This window comes from Sphaerodactylus townsendi, linkage group LG03 (assembly GCF_021028975.2).
Source record: "Sphaerodactylus townsendi isolate TG3544 linkage group LG03, MPM_Stown_v2.3, whole genome shotgun sequence".
In the NCBI taxonomy this organism is placed as follows: domain Eukaryota; kingdom Metazoa; phylum Chordata; class Lepidosauria; order Squamata; family Sphaerodactylidae; genus Sphaerodactylus; species Sphaerodactylus townsendi.
In genome coordinates this window covers 143,741,620-143,763,682 of record NC_059427.1, presented here as the reverse complement: position 1 = coordinate 143,763,682, position 22,063 = coordinate 143,741,620, and the positions used below count along the sequence as shown (strand labels likewise).

The window sequence follows — 22,063 nt, the reverse complement described above, 5'->3', positions numbered from 1 at the left end:
CTGATGGGAATTGTCGTCCATGAACACCGGAAGCACCAGAGTTAGACATCCCTGGTCTACAGCTAAAAGTCCTTGATTTATAACCAGGGTTGCCAACTTCCAGGCGCAAGCTGGAAATCTTTGGGAACTGCAATGGATCTCCAGACAATGGAGATCTGTTCTCCTGGAGAATATGGCTCATTTGGAGGGTGGACTCTATGGCCTGAAAGCCCACTTTCTCCGGACCCCAGGCCCAAATCCTCAGGAATGCCCCAACCCAAAATTGGCAACGCAAGTCACAACAGAAAGCCAGACAGGACTATTTATCCATCACTAAACAATGGGCAAAGTTTGGGAAGAGGCAACTGAGTCCACCTGCCCAAGCAGCCGTTTTCTCTAGCGGAGCTCATCTCTATTGTCTGGAGAGGAGATGGAATTCCTGGGGACCTCCAGATCCCAGCTGGAGTTGGCAACTGTAGTCAGAGGAGTAAAGGGCATCGTGCCAGGGGCAGAGGACAAAAGAAGAAGAGTTAGTATTTATACCCCATCTTTCGCTCCTGTAAGGGGACTCAAGGTGGCGTACAAGCTCCTTTCCTTTCCCTTCCTCTCCCCACAACAGACACCTTGTGAGGCAGGTGGGGCTGAGAGAGTTCTGAGAGAACTGGGACTGGCCCAAGGTCACCCAGCAGGAATGTAGGAGTGCGGACACACACATCTGGTTCACCAGATAAGCCTCTGCCACTCAGGTGGAGGAGTGGGGAATCCAACCCGGTTCTCCAGATTAGAATCCACCTGTTCTTCACCACGACACCACACTAGAAACCCTGACTCCCAGGAAAAGCCCAACAAATAGAGGAGAGACAAATGAACCAAGCCAGGCCCGTCCTCAGCCAGCTTGTCTGAATCTCTCTCCTTGCCCCAACCCCATCCTGGACGTGCTTCCAAAAACATGGTCGCAACAGCCAACACTTACTTGCCCAAAGATTTCCCTGTTTTCCAGGTGGACCTCTTTCCATCAGGCCGGGTCAGGACATTGAGAATCTCGATTGCTAGGAACGGCAACACAAATGCTTCAGAGACTCAAAAGCCGCAATATCTCCCTCTAACAGGATCTAAAAACTTGGGAGTTCCAAAGATTGTCATCATTATCCTAGAACATAATAGCCCCTCCAGGAACTTTCCAAAGTGTTAAACCTAGTTGTCAAGTTGTTAACACTCCTAAGCACTAGCCATGGCCACCTTGGTACGCAAAATCTCCGTTTTGTCAGATGTTAACTTGATTTATATCACATGTTACTTGATTTATACTTAAATCACATGTTACTTGATTTATAGCAAAGGTTGCCATCCTCCAGGTAGTGACTAGAAATGTCCTGGGATTACAACCAAGATTACAACCAAGTGACAGGAATCAGTTCCCCTAAAGAAATTGGCCACTAAGGAAGGCGGACTCGATGGCAGTGGTTCTCAACCTTCCTAATGCCGCAACCCTTTAATACAATTCCTCACGTTGTGGTGACCCCCAACGACAAAATTGGTATATATAAAATATAAAAAGACTGTTTTCTGGTGGTCTTAGGAGACGCCTGTGAAACAGTCATTCGACCCCCAAAGGGGTCGCGACCCACAGGTTGAGAACCACTGCTCTATGGCATTATACCCCACTTAAGTCCCTCCCCTCCCCAAACCCCGCCTTCCACAGGCTCCACCCCCAAAATCTCCAGATATTTCCCAACCAGGAGATAGCCACCCTATTTATACCCCAGTTGAGTCCCCACTGGTGACACAAAGCAGCTTCTACGCCTCCACACAGCCTCATAGGTTGAGAATGTGTGACTGACCCACGTCACCAAGCAAGCTTCTATGGCAGAGTCAGGATTCTAACCCAAGTCTCTCAGTTTCTAGTCCAACCCACTAACCACCACACAGAGGTGTAGCTAGGGAAAATGGAGCCCGGTGCAAAATCTGAGTTTTGCTCCCCCCCCCAATATTCGTTTGTGTTTTTTGTATTTTTAGTGTTTTTTCCGTTTTTGACCTGCAGGGAGCGCAATTTTTAAACTAGCATCCTCAAAATGTCAGGGTATCTTTAGGAAACTATCCTGGTGATACCAGCCAGGTTTGGTAAAGTTTGGTTCAGGGGGTCCAAAGTTATGGACTCTCAAAGGTGCAGCCCCCCTCTCCTATTAGCTCCCATTGGAAACAATGGGGGATTGGGGCACCCTCTTTGGGAGTCCATAACTTCGGACCCCGACAACCAAACCTCACCTAACGTGGGTGGTATCATCAGGAGAGTCCCCCGAAAACTCCCTGAAATTTTGGTGCTGCTAGCCTAAAAACTGTGCCCCCTGCAGGCCAAAAACTGAAAAACACTAAAAAGTACAAAAAACAAACCTAAAATTTTTGCTGCCCCGCCCCCCCAGGCACGAGCCCAGTGTGACACACACACCCCGGCCCCCTTGTAGCTACGCCTCTGCCACCACACGATGCTGGTTCTCTAAAAAGGCAACACACCTACATTCCACCCTTGGCACAAACAACCAGAAACCTTGATTTTTGAGGATGTGTTTTGCATGTAACCAAGCTGGAATCATACGTACTCCCTGCTTCACACCAAGTGATGCTCACACATATTGCGACTTCACACAGCACAATCTCTAATTAAGCATAGTGGGAACACTGGAAATGCAACTAAAAAGATGATTTCATTGTATCCAAGAATCTCGGTTGTGCTATCAAGCACAGACTGAAGTTGTGAGAGACTGCATCGGGTTCCGCACCAAGAACGAGAAGATTTCTAGCCATCAGCAGAGAAATCCACATTCTTTTTTTTCTGAATTTTCTTTCCACGGCTCCACTGGTAAAACCACACACAGTATTCTCACCTCTGAGTCAAAACCGCTTCGAAGAAAGCCACTGATATTCCCATTTCCCATACAAAGAAGAAATTGAGAAAAGCCCATATATTCTCTCCCCTCCACACACACACACACAACATATACTTCCTCTCTTGTCTCTCTTGTCTGTCATCTTCTCTTTCAGCCGAGTCACCTCTTGCTCCTTCTTTTCCATTTCGTGGAGATGCTGGGCCGCTTGGCTGGCCAGAGCGTTCAAGAGCTTGGTGATCTGTAGGGGCAGGGGCAGGCTTTACGGGTACGGCAGCGGCCAATGCCCCATGGCCGGACCACAAACTCAGCAAACCCAGCTGGATCTCTATCCACCAAGACATCACTACCGGTCCAATTGCCTTCTCTTTAACCCACTTACAACAAAAGATGGTCTAGCAGGCTCCACACATAGAAGAAGAAGAGTTTGGATTTATATCCCCCCTTTCTCTCCTGTAAGGAGGCTCAACGGGGCTGACAACAGCGGCAGAGCCACAAGGGGACAGGGGGTGCGCCGTGCACTGGGCGAACGCCTGGGGGGCACAGAAAATCGCAACCAGGCCCCTCCCCCTTTCCCCTGCCCCCGCAGCGCGCCCCCCAACCCCCTTCCCACACTTACCTTAGTTCCTTTCCTTTTTCTTGAACGTTTTCAGGCTGCAAAAGGCCTGTTTGCAGTATAAACAACCTGAGGAACTGCAGTTCCCAGGAGACCTTGGGGCTCACAAGGTCTCCTGGGAACTGTAGTTCCTCAGGCCGTTTATACTGCAAACAGGCCTTTTGCAGCCTTAAAAAAGTTCAAGAAAAAGGAAAGGAACTAAGGTAAGTGTGGGAAGGGGGAACCACCGGAGGGGGGTGCCGCGGGGGCGGAAAATATAGAATGCGCACCGGGCACAGTTTGGCCCAACTACGCCCCTGGCTTACAATCTCACTTCCCTCCCCCTCCCACAACAAACACCCTGTGAGATGGGTGGGGCTGAGAGAGCTCTGAAGAACTGTGATTAGGCCAAGGTCACCCAATTGGCGTGTGTTGGGAGTGCACAAGCTCATCTGATTCCCCAGATAAGCCTCCACAGCTCAAGTGGCAGAGCAGGGAACCAAACCCGGTACTCCAGATTAGAGGGCACCTGCTCTTAACCACTACAGCACTGCGACGTCACATAAGGCCAACACCATTAACATCCCATCCTAGAGCAATTATACTGGCGACTGATCCGCTCACAAGCCCAATTCAAGGTATTGGTTTTGTCCTTTAAAGCCCAACATGGACTTGGGTACCAGAAGGACCGTTTTATCCCACCTGGCTGCCCAGGTCTTTTTGGTGGCAGCCCCACAACTATGGACCAGCCCCCCTATGGACGTGCGCTTCGGCATCCTCGCTTTCCCTCTTCACGAGGCCGTCGAAAACGGTTTCATTTAAGACTGCCGTTGACCAGTTGAGTTTCCATTGACTGGCATTCCGAAGTGGAGTTTTTAAATTATGACTCCAGATGAGTTTTCATAATGGTTGTTCTATTTAGACAGTTTTTTGTAATCGTTTCATTTCTACTGTGAGCCGCCTTGAATTCCACAAGGGACAAACCGGCGTTTAATGGATATTTGCCGAACTATCACTGCCGCCTGAGGTATTTTCTCTCCCATTTGAGACGGGCCACTTGTGCACTCCCACACTACGCTACATTGCTTAATAAACCCTGTTCAAAGGAGAGCCATAATGCTCACCAGGTTTAATGTTATGCCTTCTGCCTTGTTACATGGCAGATTTAATAAGCAAGCATAGGCATAAGATTGTCAGCCCATTTAACGCATGGTGGTTCAGTTGAATCTCTGGCCCACCAATTACTTCACTGTCTCAGATTCAGGAGAGAAATCGTATCCAAGTATGTGAATTCCCACCTCCTTTACATTTACCCCATCTTCCCGATTTATTTAGATTACACTACTTGTTGGACAACCCTGATCCTTCTCTCTGTATGATAGTGGCAGACTCCTGGAAATTACTAAATGTCAGTAGATGTCCTTCGTCCTAACATGTATATCCTGTATTGTATATGCTTTTTAATCTGTTTTTATTATTGTTGTACTGCTGTCTATGCCAATAAAGGCTTGCTTCGAAAAATGAACTAATGAAGTAAGAAGGGCAGAGTGGGAAAGGCGAGGGATCGCGTTCCTCACAGGGGTCTGCAACCTGCGGCTCTCCAGATGTTCATGGACTACAATTCCCATCAGCCCCTGCCAGCATGGCCCCGCGAGTCGAGGATGACAAGTGCTCCTCTACACAAGAGTAACTCCGCAAAGAGTCTGTTCGCCTCAACAAGACCTACATAAGAGCAGTGCACGCAGTGACGCTCCCGTCTGGATTGCCCACCTCCAGGATCTTTTCCTGTTCCTTCCCTCTGCAGCCTCGGTCCACTCACCTCATCCTTCTCGCCTCTCAGCAAATGGTTCAGGTGCCTGTTGTTGCTCAGCAGTTGCTGCTCTCTGGTCTGCACAGCTGCAATTTCCCTTTCACAGGTTTCTACCTGGTCCTGAGGTTCCAGGGGGTGGGACAGAGAGAAGAGAAAAGGGCAGAGAAGCCGTGAGGGATACGCTCAGCTTCCTAGGTCAGCGCAAACATTTGATTTGCAGGTGCTTTGCTGGGGGGGAACGTACTAGAGACGTGACGATGCACCTTCAGTGTGGTATGGTGGTTAAGAGCAGGTGGATTCTAATCCGGAGAACCGGGTTTGGTTCCCCACTCCACCTGAGGGGCGGAGGCTTATCTGGGGAACCAGATGTGTTTCCGCACTCCTACATTCCTACTGGGTGACCTTGGGCTAGTCACAGTTCTTCAGACCTCTCTCAGCCCCACCTGCCCCACTAGGTGTCTGTTGTGGGGAGAGGAAGGAAAAGGAGCTTGTAAGACACCTTGAGTCTCCTTACAGGAGAGAAAGGGGGGGTATAAATCCAAAATCGTCTTCTTCTCTTCTGCTGTTCATGCCGCGAGGGATACGCTACTGAATAGCAGGTTGGACTTGATGGCCTCTATGGCCCCTACCAACTGTATGATTCTAGAGGTGGGTGACAGCAGGGTTCTCACACACAGCACGAAGCACTGCATTCCACGTACCTCAGGTAGGCTCCAAAGTCCACCAGGATCAGGGCAGAGGGAGGCTATGCAGGGCTGGACTGGATGTCTCGCTTCCTGGGGAAGTTCCTGTAAGCAACTGGTGGCCAGGAAAAAGTGGAGCCAAGTGGCCGGGGGGCGGGGGGGGCGGGGGGGGGGCTGGCAGCAGTGCTGAGCTTGGGCCAAGGCAGAGAGGTCTGTGCTCCCCCCTTGGAGGCTTCAAGCAGCCCAAAGGAGTGCCATTTTCAACCAGGAAAATGAGCTGAGGGGGAATAATCCATCTCCGGGGTTTCCCGAGAACTGCTCTTCCCAGCTGCCTTGCAAGCTAGGAATCCCCTCAGCCACTCACGCCGCTCATCCCAAAGCTCACAATTTGGACCGTCAATCCTTATGGCAGTCCTTTACGGGGTTTTCAAGGCAAGGGCCGTTGCCTGCCTCTGCACAGCAACCCGAACTGGAAGAAATGGACAGAGGAGACCAGCCAGGTGCGAAGCTGCTGCTCCAGTTGGCCAAAATACGCAGCGTCAAGGTGGTAGAAAGTGCCATCAAGAACCATCAACCTATAGCCGGGGTGGCAAACCTTTGGCACTCCAGATGTGATGGGAATTGTAGTCCATAACATCTGGAGTGCCAAAGGTTCGCCACCACCTATAGCAAGCTTGTAGGGTTTTCAAGGCAAGAGAGATTCAGAGGTGGTTTGCCATCGCCTGCCAGTGCATAGTAACCCTTCGGTAACAGAAAAGGTGGTCTCCCATCCAAGTACTAACCAGAGAGGACCCTGAGGAGGAGGAGGGGAGGAGGAGGAGTAAGAGTAGTAGTATGGATTTATATCCCTTTCTCTCCTGTAGGAGACTCAAAGGGGCTTACAATCTCCTTTCCCTTCCCCACCCCTCCACAACAAACACCCTGTGAGGTGGGTGGGGCTGAGAGAGCTTGAAAGAACTGTGACTAACCCAAGGTCACCCAGCTGGCGTGTGTGGGAATGCACAAGCTAATCTGGTTCCCCAGATAAGCCTCCACAGCTCAAGTGGCAGAGCGGGGAATCAAACCCCGTTCTCCCGATTGGAGCGCACCTGCTTAGCTTCTGAGATCTGAGGAGGCTGGCCTAGTCTGGGCCATCCAGGTCCAGGCATGAGACCAATCGAGGCCGTTTGCCGTTGCCCGCCTCTGCGTAGCAACCCTGGACTTTGCTGGGGGTCTCCCATCCAAATACTGACTTTGCTTAACTTTTGTGATCTATTGAGATCAGGTGGGGTTGGGCTGTCCAGGTCAAGGCACAAGACAAACAGAGGGAGTTCTCCATTGCCTGCCTCCGCATAGGAATCCTGGACTTCTCGGGGGTTGCCCGTACAAAGACTAACCACAGCCAACCCTGCTGAGAATCTTAGATCTGATGAGAGCAGGCTAGCTGGATTTGGGGCGGGGGGGGCATTTATTACCTCAATGATGGTGCCACAGGGTGCAACAGCTCTCAGACAGAGTACAAGGAAGCAAGCCAGACTTCTGACTGCATTTCATAAGTTTTTAAAAAATTATGTTTCTATGTATTTATTTATTTATTTATTTGATTAGCTGGGAATGTAATACTGCTATTCACCTGATTAAGTTGTATGGGATCACATATCTGTGCTGTTGGGGATTGTTGTTGTATCTATTTCACTGTTTAATTTCACTGGGAGCAGCAGTGGCCTAGTGGCTAAGAGCAGGTGCACTCTGATCTGGAGGAACCGGGTTTGATTCCCCGCTCTGCCGCCTGAGCTGCGGAGGCTGATCTGGGGAATTCAGATTAGCCTGTGCACTCCCACACATGCCAGCTGGGTGACCTTGGGCGAGTCACAGCTTTCCGGAGCTCTCTCAGCCCCACCTACCTCACAAGGTGTTTGTTGTGAGGGGGGAAGGGCAAGGAGATTGTCAGCCCCTTTGAGTCTCCTGCAGGAGAGAAAGGGGGGATATAAATCCAAACTCTTCTCTTCTTCTCTTCTAATATATGTTTTTTTCTTTTTCTGTGCCAACTATACAGATTTAGATTAGATCAGTGGTTCTCAACCTGGGGGTCGGGACCCCTTTTGGGGCTCTAACTAATTCTTTCACAGGGGTCGCCTAAGGCTCTCTGCATCAGTGTTCTCCATCTGTAAAATGGATAAATGTTAGGGTTGGGGGTCACCACAACATGAGGAGCTGTATTAAAGGAACTGTATTAAAGGGTCGCGGCATTAGGAAGGTTGAGAACCACTGGATTAGACAGATTGCTATTTTTGTAGCAGGGCTTTCTCGTACCCAGGGCTTTCTTCCTCATACTTAGTTTGTGAGTTGTTGCCTCAGATTATCATGTAAAATGCCATGTGGCACCACTTCAGAGAGAACAACAGGAGAATCTTAGTCTCAGCCTCATTTACTCAGTAGAAGTTTGCAAGTGTTTTATGCTCCAGAGGAGGAAACACTGTTTTAGCATATGGGTGGTTTTAAAAAGTCAATGAACCATTTGAACGACGCTGCTGGAGGGTGTCCACAGGGTTCACCTCCTTCTTTCAGTTGTCGGGAATTGAGCAGCAGGCTGCCTGATCCGGTGGCAAAAACCCTGCCCTGGGCAACTTGACCCAATTTTTCATTGTTGTTTTGAATGTACAAAGCATCACTGACAGCCCTGAAAGACAGCCGGGTTGCAACAGACAGTCCAGGAATTCTTCCCCCCCCCCAGTATTAAAAGGGTTTTGCACTGCACAAAAGTTGTCCTTGAGTGGGAACATCTTGAAACCAGAGGAGCTCAGACTCTGATATGTTAGTTGCAGCTACACAGAACATTTGTGGAACACTTCATTACTGGATAGGACAATTGTGTTTCCTTTATAACACTGATTTTTGCTGAATTTAGAAGGTTCCTTTTAAACTTGCAATGAGGCAGCAGATACCCTAAGAGATACAATATATTTGATACTATCTCACTTCCTGTCCTCCGTGATTTCTTTTTCCCTGAAAGCTGACACAGCCTTTCCCCCCTTTCCAGCTTCCTTCTCTGAGAGCCAGCGTGGTGTAGTGGTTAAGAGCAGGTGGTTTCTAATCTGGAGAAACAGGTTTGATTCCACACTCCTCCACCTGAGTGGCAGAGGCTTATCTGGTGAACCAGATGTGTTTCTGCACTCCTACTGGGTGACCCTGGGGCAGTTACAATTCTCTCTGGACTCTTTCAGTCCCACCTTCCTCACAAGGTGTCTGTTGTGGGGAGAGGAAGGGAAAGGAGCTTGTAAGCCACCTTGAGTCTCCTTACAGGAGAGAAAGGTGGGGTATAAATCCAAACTCTTCTTCTCCCCACCTACTAGCTAACCTGCCATTACCTGCCCCCACTATCTTCTGACTTCCCTTTCTCTGGGAAAATTGTGCATAGTTCTGGCAACGAGCTTGGGCCCAGTTGCACACAAGGGAATCCACAAGGACTTGTGAAGGAGACCTCGTTTTCATTTGTATCCTTCCCACTATTTCCTCTTTCTGTCCTCCTGGCAGCCCCCATATCCTGTCCTATATCCTGTTGCCACGGAACTTAAATCCATCCCCCCGCCCCCGCCCATGACTCATCCCCCATGAGAATTAGTGGGTGCGCCATTTGCATTTTCTGCCTAGGCATGAAACCACCTTGGGCCAGACTCGCAGAGTTCAGACACCAAACCCTGGCTCTTACCTTGAGTTTTGCCTGCCGTGCCCGGAGGGAATCCAGCTCCCCGGCCCGCCGGATCTCCTCGGCTTCAATGCCCACCAGCTTGGCAGAAAAACCTTGGTAGAGATTCAGAAGCCCGCAGGTACCGTTCACCAGCGCCAATAGGCTGAAGCCATGCTTGCGATCTGCCCCAGAGACATCATCGTGGTATAGGGCAGGTAGCCCCAGCGCCCCCAGCTCCTGAGCAGAGGGGGAAAAGGAAATGGAAAAGTTACTGCAAAAACCCAGGGCCTGTGTGGCGCCAACGACTCTCTCTTTTCTTTTTGTAAATAATTTTTTATTTTTATCCATTAAAGAAAATCAGAAAAAAAGGAAGAATGTTAAGAAGAACCGATAAGCATAACAGTCACATCAAATTGAAAGAGTGATTATAATGACCATATAATCTTATGTAATCTAAATTTAATATAATTTATATGAAAATTAAATATGAAATAGATCTGTATTCTAAATATTATGTGATGGAAAGATTCACTGATGTATCTACTTAATTATTAAAATATCATCACATATTCTCAGCAGCGTTTAATAATGTAATGTTTAATATTTCTCTACATATTTATATTAACAGATAATCATAAACCAAGCATAGATTATATTTTAATAGTTAGACTAGAATAATAATTTTTATTTTTATCCATTAAAGAAAATCAGAAAAAAAGAAGAATGTTAAGAACAGATAAGCATAACAGTCACATCAAATTGAAAGAGTGATTATCATGACCATATAATCTTATGTAATCTAAATCTAATATAATTTATATGAAAATTAAATATGAAATAGATCTGTATTCTAAATATTATGTGATGGAAAGATTCACTGATGTATCTACTTAATTATTAAAATATCATCACTTATATTCTCAGCAGCATTTAAAACAGCATCCACAGGAATATTTAAACATGGCTATCATGTCACCCTTAACCTACGCTTCTCCAGACATTTAGTCTGCAGAAGCGTAGGTTAAGGGGTGACATGTTAGCCATGTTTAAATATCTGAAGGGATGTCATGTTGGTGAGGGAGCAAGCTTGTTTTCTGCTGCCTCGGAGACTAGGACCAGGAGTCATGGGGTCAAGATGAAAGAAAAGAGATTCCACCTAAACATTAGGAGGAACTTCCTGATCTTTCGACAGTGGAATTCACTGCCTTGGGAGAGTGGCGGAGCCTCCTACTTTGGAGGTTTTTAAACAGAGGCTGGATGAACATGTGTCGGGAGTGCTTTGACTGTGTGTTCCTGCATTGCAGGGGGTTGGACTGGATGGCCCTTGGTGTCTCTTCTGACTCTGATTCGAGGAGGCAGAACCAAATCCAACATGGTTGCCTCAAGAGCTAGAGCTGGGAATAAGGAAATTTGGAAGGGGGAAGGGTACCACTCTCGACTCCAGGAATGTTTTTCATCCTCCAGTGCAGGGGTCTGCAACCTGCAGCTCTCCAGATGTTCATGGACTACAATTCCCATCAGCCCCTGCCAGCATGGCCAATTGGCAGGGCTGATGGGAATTGCAGTTCACGAACAGCTGGAGAGCTGCAGGTTGCAGACCTCTGCTCCAGTGGAAAATCCTTTCATTTGAATGAGGGAAACCAGTAATATGCCCTGACTTACAATGGCGCCACCCAAAAAAGTGTGTGTATTTGTGTGTGGGGGGGGGGGGGTAGGCACCATGATAACCAGGGCCACCATGGTGGAGAACCTTGCAAAAAGGCGTGGTCAACCGTTTTGAGCAAACATGCTGAAGCCCAAGGCTGTGGAGTACCTTGTTGAGGTAGGAGATGCAGTGGTCCAAATTGTTGCTCCAGCAGAAGTTGTTGTCCACGTCCCCAAGTCCAGCTGGAGGCTCCAGAGAGTCCATGAATGCGGGTGGGTCCCTCCAAAGAGCAGGAGGTTGGCTGAGCCCCGTAATGTCTTCAACAAGGAAGCTGTCCGGCATCCCTGCAAGGGACGGAGATGCCGTAGAAGACAAGAAGATCGAATCACAAGAAAAGGCACAGACTGTAAAGAAAAGGGGGGGGGGGCTGAGGGGCCCCAATTGAAGTCTGGATAGATGCTAGCCATGCTGGACTTTGGGAAGACAAGGAAAAGGGAAGGGGCAGTGTTATGTAGCAGTGAAGAGTGTCAGACTAGGTAGGATCTGGAAAACCCAGGGCTGAATTCCCACTTTGCTGTGGAAGTTCACTGGGTGATCATCCTGGGTCAATTCCAGGCCTAGCATGAATTGAATGCTTACCTTGGGGTTCTTAGCTGCGCAGTGGGGCTGTAGTGGGGGTTTTCTCTGCTTACAAATGAGGAGGCCACTGCTTGCCCCACAGCGCCTCGCTGAAATCTCAACAGGCCTCTGCAGCTTTTCCCAGTTCCCTTCACTCCACCCATCAACTCCCTCTTAAAGGCACAGATCTCATCACACCCAGCAGTTGCAAGATAAAGGGCTTTGCTAAAGCCCTTTACATTGCAGCTATAGTGATATACCGGTGATTACAGTTTATATTGATATTGTAGCCCCTTTCCAAAAACAACCTCCCCCCAAAAAAGAAAGAGGCAAAACAAATCCCTGGATCACACTCTGCTGAAGGAGGGGATCGTGTCGAGAGCCAGCCTGGTGTAGTGGTTAAGAGCAGGTGCACTCTAATCTGAGGGACTGGGTTTGATTCCACGCTCTGCCACTTGAGCTGTGGAGGCTTATCTGGTGAACTAGATTTGCTTGTGCACTCCAACATATGCCAGCTGGGTGACCTTGGGCTAGCTAGTTACAGTTCTTGTGAATTCTCTCAGCCCCACCTACCTCACAGGGTGTTTGTTGGGGGGGAAGGGAAAGGTGATTGTAAGCCCCGTTGAGTCTCCTCACAGGAGAGAAAAGGAGGGTATGCATCCAAACTCCTCCTCCTCTTCCTCTTCCATAAAACTGATATCTCTTCCCACCCTCCACGCACACACACTTACTGGTTTTCAAATGCATTAAAAGACAGTGATTGTTCTGTTTATATCGACATATCAATATAATAAATAACAAAAATTGATGTGATAACAAATCTGAAAAGAGGGAGGAGGAGGAGATGCGTGCAAGGGAGCGGGAGGAGCTGATCGGGGGTGGGGGGAATATGTCTGGAGCAGAGCTGTGCTCAGTGGCAAATCTCCCCCGCTCTCGCAGTGGAGAAAATTAAAGTCATGCTTAAATTGGTGTTGCTCGGCACGGGGAGAATGGAAATTGAAAGCGGGACTCAAGGAAATGCATCCATTCAAGAAACCTTGCTGCGACGGACATTCGGGGCATGGGCCACACATTCCCATCCTACCCCACTTCATAGGGCTGTTGAGAGGAAAAAATGAAGGGGGGGGGGAGATGAGATCAGCTATTTTGGGTCTCCGCAATGGAGGAAGGAGGATATAAATAAATAGAAATACGTGAGTCAGAAAAGGGCACTGAAGCCTGTCAACACAAGAAGCACTTGCACACAACTGCGATGATTAGCTCAAATCCAAACGATTCAGAAACACAGGCCCTTTGTTTACCTTCTGTGATTTATTTTATGTTTCCCTACAGTGATGACGTAGCAACAACTGAAAGAAGAAAGAAAACTAACCACCTGTTTTTAAATAAAACTTAGTTATAGGGTTAAGGTTTAATAAATAGAACAGAATAAAGTTTGGAATTAGTATATAACTAGCTGAGCCCTTCGGGGGAGGGCGGTTTATAAACCTAATAAATAAATAAATAAAATAAAATAGCTGTTTTTATAAAGAAGGGAATAAGCTGTTGGGGAAGTCATGGGGAGGGGGGGGTTAGGTGCAGGGGGTAGAAGAAGGAAGAAGGGGGGAAGTTTTTGTACACCCTGCAGTAAGTAAAATTTGTATTTTAAAAACTTGTTTTGTTTTTTATAGTAAGTTCCTCGACTACTATATTTTAGGGGAGGGAACAGTATAGAAGGAAATAGTGGATAAAAAATTAGAAGTTATAACTGATAAGGATAATGTATTCTAATGTCTCAGTCCTGACTTACTGCATACCTCGCCTTTTGAACAAGAGAGGGACCTTTGACAGTTTTTTCTATACTTTCTTTTCTTTTTCTTTTGTTTTATTATGGCCTTTTGTGGGGGATATTTGATAATGTTTAACTCCTCTTCTATTTTCAATATTATGTAACCTAGGTGATATATGATTGTTTTATATAATGGTGAAAATCAATAAAAATATTTTAAAAAGAAAAGAAACACAGGCAGTAGCAAGTCTTGGAGGGAGGAAAACAGAGAAGGCTGCTGTGGGCTCCTGAGGTCAGAGGGCAGCTCCGCTTTGCCATGAAAGGGTGGGAAACAAATCAATCAAATAAAATAACTAAGCCCCGGTCCACAAGAAGGTCCCACTCCTTGGAGTCCTGGGAAACCAGCCCAGGCTGTCTCACTGGAAGTCGTCATGCAGCAGCTGGCCGAACATTTGTCAGAGATGCTCTCGGGGTGATCCCGCATTGAGCAGGGGGTTGGACTAGATGGCCTCTATGGCTGCCTCCAACTCTATGATTCTGCCCCCACCGGCAGCAGCTCAGACCTCTCAGAGCCTCCTTCGAAGAGGCAGGTGCCCACCAAACCAGCAGGGCTAGAAACTCTTTCCCCAGCTGCTATTTGGCAGTCACCTTCCAACGGCTTGGCTCCTGGAGAAGCGGAGACGGTCCAGGAGTCCATGCTTCTCCTTGACGGGGGCGGCGGCACCCGATCCTGAAAGCAAGGAAAGCGACTCAACACCCTCACGTCCTTCAGAGACCCCACAAGCTCCCCAAATCAACAGACGAGCCACAGTCCCGACACCCCACACCTGCCCGGATCAAGTTCCACTCAAGCACACCCATCCGTCATACCAATGACTCCCATTTCGCCACTAGAAGTCTGGTGAAATTCCTGCCAAGTCACGGCTGACTTTCGGCGACCCCTGCTGGGGTTTTCAAGGGGAGACGCACTTGGAGGTGGTTTGCCACTACCTGCCTCGGCATAGCCACCCTGCTCAGTTTCCAAGATCCGATCAGGTCAGAGAGACCCAGATAGAAGCACCTGCTTATAAAATAGGTACCTGACTCTGAATTTACTTGCTAGATAGAGAGCAAGCATTCTGTAGCGGTTAGATGCAGAACCGGGGAGAGACAGGTTCAATACCCCACTCGGCTATGGAAACTCACAGGGTGACCTTGGGCCAATCACACTCAGCCTACTCCACCTCACAGGGGTGTTATGAGGGTAAAATGGGGAACGATGCAAGTTGCTTTAGATTTGGGAAGGGACCCCAACAGAGTACAATGCCGCTTTCAAAAACAGTCATTTCCTCCTGAGGAACTGATCTTGGTCAGCGAAAGATCAGTTGTAATTTCGGGAGATTATCTAGGCTCCACCTTGAGGCTGGCAACGGTAATAAGTCTAATGTAGAAGAAGACTTTATTTACAGTCAATGACCAGATATATTACAAATCTCCAAAATATCTACAACAAAACAAGAATGCAGATCTCTCTCCCGTATTCCAGCACTATCCATCTATATATCATTATACTTTGTAAACACACCACAACAGAGAATAGTAGGAGTGATTCTTTATTCTCCAGGACTGTTACCTCCATCAGCCCCTGCCAGCATGGCCAATTGGCAGGGCTGATGGGAATTGTAGTCCATAACATCTGGAGTGCCAAAGGTTCGCCACCATGGGCATAGAAATACTAAACAAAACAAAAATATCTAAGGGGGATACCATATTCAGATCATTTTTTCCTTTTTCATAATGAATAGACAGAATTTTGCTACCCATTTAGTAATATTCTCCTCCTTATCTTGTAATAGTTTTTCACAACAAACTTTATCAGAACAATATGTCATTTTGTGTAGTAGATGTGACAGGCATTTTTCCCTTGCCTCCTCATAGAGGGGACACTTTAAGAACATATGCTCTATAGTTTCTACAGAATTCAGAGAGCAAGAACACAACCTTGCAGCATAAGGTATCTTTTGATATTTCCCTTCTAAGACAGCAGAAGGTAAATGGGCACTTCTTGCAAGAGTAAAAGCTCTCCTTAGATCTTTATTATCCAGGTAAGTTAAATAAGGAGCAGGGGCAGTGATATATTTCTGTGTACAGCATAGAGGAAAATCTGAATATCTTGCCAGAAATAAGTCTAATGGTGTCCCTCACAGCCTGGCAAATAGACTGAAGGCTCTTTGGGGCAGAGACTTGTCTTTTTTACCTGTCACAGCAGGAAGCACTTGGTGAGACGGCGGCGGCAGCAGACACTGCGTAGGGAGGAAACGGCTACAGATTTATTTCCTTTACTACACTTTGTGGGGCATTAAGAACATAAGAAAGAGCCTGCTGGATCAGACCAGAGTCCATCCAGTCTGGCACTCTGCTACTCACAGTGACCCTTTGGGAGCTCATGTGCAGGAGGTGAAAGCAATGGCCTTCTGCTGCTGCTGCTGCTCCTCCTGAGCACCTGGTCTGCTAAGACATTTGCAATCTCAGATCAAGGAGGAACAAGATTGGGAGCCATAGATCGACTTCTCCTCCATAAATCTGTCCAAGCCCTTTTTAAAGCTATCCAGGTGAGTGGCCATCACCACCTCCTGTGGCAGCATATTCCAAACACCAATCACACGTTGCGTGAAGAAATGTTTCCTTTTATTAGTCCTAATAGTCCTTAACTTGTAAACCACAGCAACAAGATAATTTTATTTCCTGTGCCTTTTAACAACTGGGCAGCTGCACAAGAGCTCACCTAGGGAAACTTTTATCACTGTTATAACTGCATCCTGGGAGGGGGAAAAACACTCTTTCCCTGCTAGATTTCTCCTGGCGAGGGCCTGCTTTCTTTTACTGGATTTCTCCTTGCGAGGAGCTGCTTCCCCATCAAGGCACGAGCCAACTTACAACTGCCCCAGTGGCAAAAACAGCTGCCCCTGAACTCAGGTCCCAGGAGTAAATGGGCTGACGACGAGGGACCCACAATCCGGTTTGAACCTACATTTTAGGGCTATAAACATCCAGAGAGTTCAAGAACGGTGAGGAAAAACTTTGCAAGAGAGAGACCGGCACGCAAGGCAGGAGAGCAGAGGACTTCCTTCCTGCCACCCTCAAATGCGAGCTTATTCTTGTCCAGGGCTGCCAACCTCCAGGCAGGGTCTGGATATCTTCCAGCGTTACAACTGAACACCAAACCACAGAGACCAGTTTCCCCGGGGAGAAAATGGCTGCTTGGAGGGGTGGACTCTCTGCGGCGTTATCCCCTGATGAGGTTCCTGTTTCTGGATTTCAGGAAAAGAGTGGGTGGGCTCAAAACCTATCTGCAGGGCTGCCCAGGGAAGCAATTCCACAGGGAAATTGGTCTGAGAATGACCACTAGGTACTATTGCTGAACAGAACCTCCATAGGCAAAGGTAGTATACCCCTTCCCAGCCTTCACCCCCAAATCTCCAAGAATTTCCCAACCCAGACAGCCAGCACAGTGCAATGGTGAAGAAGAAGAAGAAGAAGAAGAGTTTGGATTTATATCCCCCCTTTCTCTCCCGCAGGAGACTCAAAGGGGCTGACAATCTCCTTGCCCTTCCCCCCTCACAACAAACACCCTGTGAGGTGGGTGAGGCTGAGAGAGCTCCGAGAAGCTGTGACTAGCCCAAGGTCACCCAGCTGGGGGGGGTGTGGGAGTGCACAGGCTAATCTGAATTCCCCAGATAAGCCTCCACAGCTCAGGCGGCAGAGCTGGGAATCAAACCCGGTTCCTCCAGATTAGATACACGAGCTCTTAACCTCCCACGCCACAGCCTCCTACGCCACTACGCAGATGAGTATTTGGGAAGCCTGGGTTCAAATTCACACCCTCTGCCTTGTGGCATAGAAGAAGGTGGGTTTGGATTTATACCTCCCTTTCTCTCCTTTAAGGAGACTCAAGGTGACTTACAAGCTCCTTTCCCTTCCTCTCCCCACAACAAAAACCTTGTGAGGTCTGTGGGGCTGAGAGAGTTCAGAGAGAACTGTGACTGGCCAAAGTCGCCCAGCAGGCTTCATGTGGAGGAGTGGGGAATCAAACCCAGTTCTCCAGATTAGAATCCACCCGCTCTTAACCACTACCCCACGCTGGCTCTCAGCTTGCTTGGGCCAGCCTAACCAAACTCACAATGCTGTTGTGAGGATAAAATGGGGGAGAGGAGAATGAAGTTAGCCAGTTGGGGGACAAAGCTCAAGGTCAGCCCCCCACTCTCAGCCTAACCTACCTCACAGGGTTGTGGTGAGGACAAAATGGCAGAGAGGAGAATGATGTTCAGTCACTATGAGTGGAGCATAAAAGTATGAATTAAACGCACAATCCCAGTTTCCCGGCATCAAACCCCAAACCACCTCCTCCCAGCTATACAAATTGTAGGTGTTGAAAATTGTTATAGTCCTCCTTTCTCCCCCCCCCCCGCCCCGCAGCTCCCCCCACCTCGGACCTCCAGCAACCCCCCACCAGCAACCAGCAGCACAGACACGCGGGTCTCATTCGCACGCGCCACACCTCGCTCAGCCTCCCGCCTCGCCGACAAAGCGCAGCCACAGTCACAAGAGCACCTGTCCTTACCTGCGCTAAAAGGTGTTTCCGAAATCCGCGCCCCCAACCCTCGCTGCTCGCAATTGGCTGGAGCTGCTCCCGGGGCATGTCGGGATTTGTAGTTCGCGGCCGCAATTAAGCCCTGGCTGAGTGAAGTATAGGGCAAGCAACAGCCTCTCCCCAGTAGCTGCTATCTAGGAGTAGACTGCCTTTGTCTGTGGAGGTTCTGTCGCGCAATAACGCTTAGGGGTTGTTCCCAGACCAATACCCCCCTCCCCCATGGAATTGCTTCCCCAGTCAGCTTTGAGCCCCCCCACTCTTTTTCTGAAATCCAGACACAACAGGCGCTGGAGCTCAACCGCTCCGTATGTTTTTGCACCTGCTTAATTATGCACTTCCCATCCATTTTCGCAGTCATTTACAAGTGGATTCATTCATTCATTCATTCATTCATTCATTCATTCATTCATTCATTCATTCATGAGATTTATATACCGCCCTACCCCATTTCTTTCACCAAAATGGATTGCAAAGAGCCTTGGAAACAGATGCAACATGCATTGTTTGGCATGTTTATAAACGCCATGAAAGACAAATGGCGTACACCCCTCGGCGAACCATCCACCTCGCATTCCCCACCAGCAGCAGACAAGTTCTCTCAGAAGTCGACAATCCAGGCAGAAAGGTAGCGGGGTCTTCCCCTGGGGCAGAGGTAGGGAACCTTTAACACTCAAAGAGCCATTTGGACCTGTTTTCCACGGGAAAAGAAAACACTTGGAGCCGCAAATAATTTTTGACATTTAAAATAAAGATAACACTGTATATATTGGGGGTTTTTTACCTTTTACTGCGCTCATTCTGAGAAGTGCATGGATGCGTCCGCCCTGCTGCCTGCAGGGCAGGCAAGGATGGGGCCAGTAGTCCACCCCGCTCCAACGGGGCAGGTGAGAGGGGAAGCCCGCGGTGTGGCCCAGCCGGCCGCGGGCAGTTGGTGCGCCCGCCCTGCAGGGCGGGCAAGGATGGGGCCAGCGGCTCGGCTCATGGAGCCGCAGTGCAAGGGCAGAAGAGCCGCATGCGGCTCTCGAGCCGCAGGTTCCCTACCCCGTGGTGTTGCTGTCCAATACACAAGTTGCCAAACAATGCCAGGAGATCTCCTGGAATTACAGCTGGTCTCCGACTGACTACAGAGAGCAAGAAAAGAATGCTTTCTTTGCTGGATCCTGGGACATTGTTGTGCCTTGCTGAGTGAGGTCCCCACCCCCACCTTCCCACCCCCAATATCCAGGGATTTCCTGCGCAAGGGACACGACACGCAGCTCTGTGGTGCTTCTCGTGGAAGTGCCATTCGCCAGAATGAGTAACAGACTTGATTTGCAGAGCCAGCAGTGGCACCACAGCTTGGCCCCAGCCAGGGCTGCATGCCGTTTGTATTTTGCTCCGCCTCTCAGCCTTGGCCCCTCCCCAAAAATTTGCGCTTCTGATGAACACACACGAAGCTACCTTGCCAGACTGTTGGTCGATCAAGATCAGGATTGCCTGTTCAGCCTGGCAGCCGCTCTCTGGGGTCCCCACTGGAGGTCCTGCACATCACCCGATCCTTTCTTAAGTGGAGATGTCGGGGATTGTACCTGCAATCTTCTGTTCGTCTGGCAGGTGACATCTAAGCCACAGCCTCTTCCCACTGTATACACATAGAATCATAGAGTTGGAAGGGGTGATAGAGGCCGTCTAGTTGAACCCCCTGCTCAAATAGGATCAGCCTAGAGCAGGGGTCTGCAACCTGAGGCTCTCCAGATGTTCATGGACTACAATTCCCATCAGCCCCTGCCGGCATGGCCAACTTTTTGTCCAGTGCTGCTTAAAGACTGCTAGTGGAGGGAGCTCACCACCTTCCTAGGCAGCTGATTCCTGTAATTTATACCCATTATTGCGAGTCTGCTGCCAACAGGAGCAACTGCACCCACCTCACAGGGTGTTTGTTGTGAGGGGGGAAGGGAAAGGAGATTGTCAGCCCCTTTGAGTCTCCTTACAGGAGAGAAAGGGGGGGATATAAACCCAAAACCCTCCTCCTCCTCTTCTAAGTGACAGCCCCTCAAATACTTCAAGAAATCAACCATGTCCCCCCACAACCTCTTCTTCTCCAAATGGAACATTCCCAAAATCTCTCAGCCTTTCTTTGTAGGGCTTGATCTCCAGGCCCCCGGTCATCCCCGTCACTCTCCTCTGCTGCCTTATGCGGAATTAAATCTTTGGTCCAGCAGGGTGCTAACCACTGCCAGGGCTAACTAGACAGTGATTTCAGAGTGATTTCAGTTTTGGCGGCAGTGAGCAAGTGCAGAGGCAGGCTGCCTTCAGAGCAGAGGTTCTTTATTGTGATTTCAAACTCTTACCAGGCCAGACCGCGCTCTACAGAGCAAAACGCAGCCTGTTTTATACAGTTTTCCACCCAATCAGAGGGGAAAGGGGGTAGCCCAGTGGTGGGATCCAAAAATTTTAAGAACAGGTTCCGATGGGGGTGGGATTCAAACAGTGGCGCCGCCGCACACACGCACCTCCAGTCCCTATTGGGCAGGGAGGTTGCTTGAGTAACCCCTTCTCGGCACTCAGAAAAAATTAGTAACCACATCCAGAGAAGTGGTGAGAACTGGTTGGATCCCACCTCTGGGGTAGTCCCCTGCCACATAATACAGACAATCTGAAACAAAGAGGAGGAAGACAGTCTTTTGTTTTTGCTGATGGGATTAAGTCCCAGAAGAAGAGGCTACCAATGAATCTTGAGATCCTAGAAGTGGAAAAATTCAGTAGTCCAATGGGTCTTGAGATCCTCTTCAGTGAAAGTTCAAATAGTCCAATGGGAAGTAGGAAGTCCTCCAACTGGCCAAGGCACACCTTAATCCACAGGTGTCAAATTCGTGGCCCTCCAGATGTTATGGACTACAATTCCCATCATCCCCTGCCAGCATGATGCTGGCAGGGGATGATGGGAGCTGTAGTCCATAACATCTGGAGGGCCGCGAGTTTGACACCTATGCCGGCTTAATCCCATCACTTGTAAGTCCAAAAGGTCTTTTGTTGAGGTTGACAAACTTATCAGATTGTAAGGAGGAGTTGGTCTTAGAGGGTTTTCCGGGCTGTGTGGCCGTGGTCTGGTGGATTTTGTTCCTAATGTTTCACCTGCATCTGTCCACCAGACCATGGCCACACAGCCCAGGAAACCCTCCAGAACCAGTTGAATCCGGCCATGAAAGCCTTTGACAATATTGAGTTGGTCTTACTTTGCATTTTCTGGTCTACTTCCTTGTGGCTTAGCTAAAATAAAACTACTAAAATCCTAAGAGGCTTATTCTATTAATACAATAAAAGGTAAAAAGAAGAAACATGTCTGATTCTTTCTCTGTTTTCTTTCTTAATGTAACATTACAGGCAGGGTAATATAAATGAAACACCAAAGACTCTACAACATATCTAAAGGTACATATATCAAAAATAAAGACGAAGGAGTTATTTAAGTAATATCCTTATTTCTATGCCTACTTATTTAAAGGTTTACACCAGGGGTCTTCAAACTGTGGCCCTCCAGATGTTCAGGAACTACAATTCCCATCAGCCCTGCTATTTGGCCATGCTGGCAGAGGCTGATGGGAATTGTAGTTCCTGAATATCTGGAGGGCCATAGTTTGAAGACCTCTGGTTTACACAATTGCATTCTTCCAGGCAAAGGCTTGGTGTGGCTTCATGTGTGTGTGTGTGTGGGGGGGAGGACTTAAAGGCCTTAATAAATCCTTTATTAGTACTCACACACATATAAAGGGCCAGGGTTCAACAGGATATATTGCTAATAAATTC

General features: G+C 48.5%; 1 protein-coding gene across 1 annotated transcript in view; it reads right to left on the bottom strand.

Moving 5' to 3' along the window:
* Positions 1-18,304, bottom strand: part of LOC125427889 (afadin- and alpha-actinin-binding protein-like) — a 31,941-nt gene extending 13,637 nt beyond the window's left edge. Inside the window, exons 1-8 of the mRNA XM_048487451.1 lie at positions 18,248-18,304; positions 14,296-14,377; positions 11,430-11,605; positions 9,638-9,853; positions 5,276-5,386; positions 2,979-3,102; positions 953-1,028; positions 215-239 (exon numbers count right to left, since the gene is read on the bottom strand). Of these exons, the coding sequence (XP_048343408.1) occupies positions 215-239; positions 953-1,028; positions 2,979-3,102; positions 5,276-5,386; positions 9,638-9,853; positions 11,430-11,605; positions 14,296-14,344 (777 nt within the window). The 5' untranslated portion in view covers positions 14,345-14,377; positions 18,248-18,304. The remainder of the gene's footprint in view (positions 1-214; positions 240-952; positions 1,029-2,978; positions 3,103-5,275; positions 5,387-9,637; positions 9,854-11,429; positions 11,606-14,295; positions 14,378-18,247) is intronic.
* Between the last annotated feature and the right edge of the window lie 3,759 nt (positions 18,305-22,063).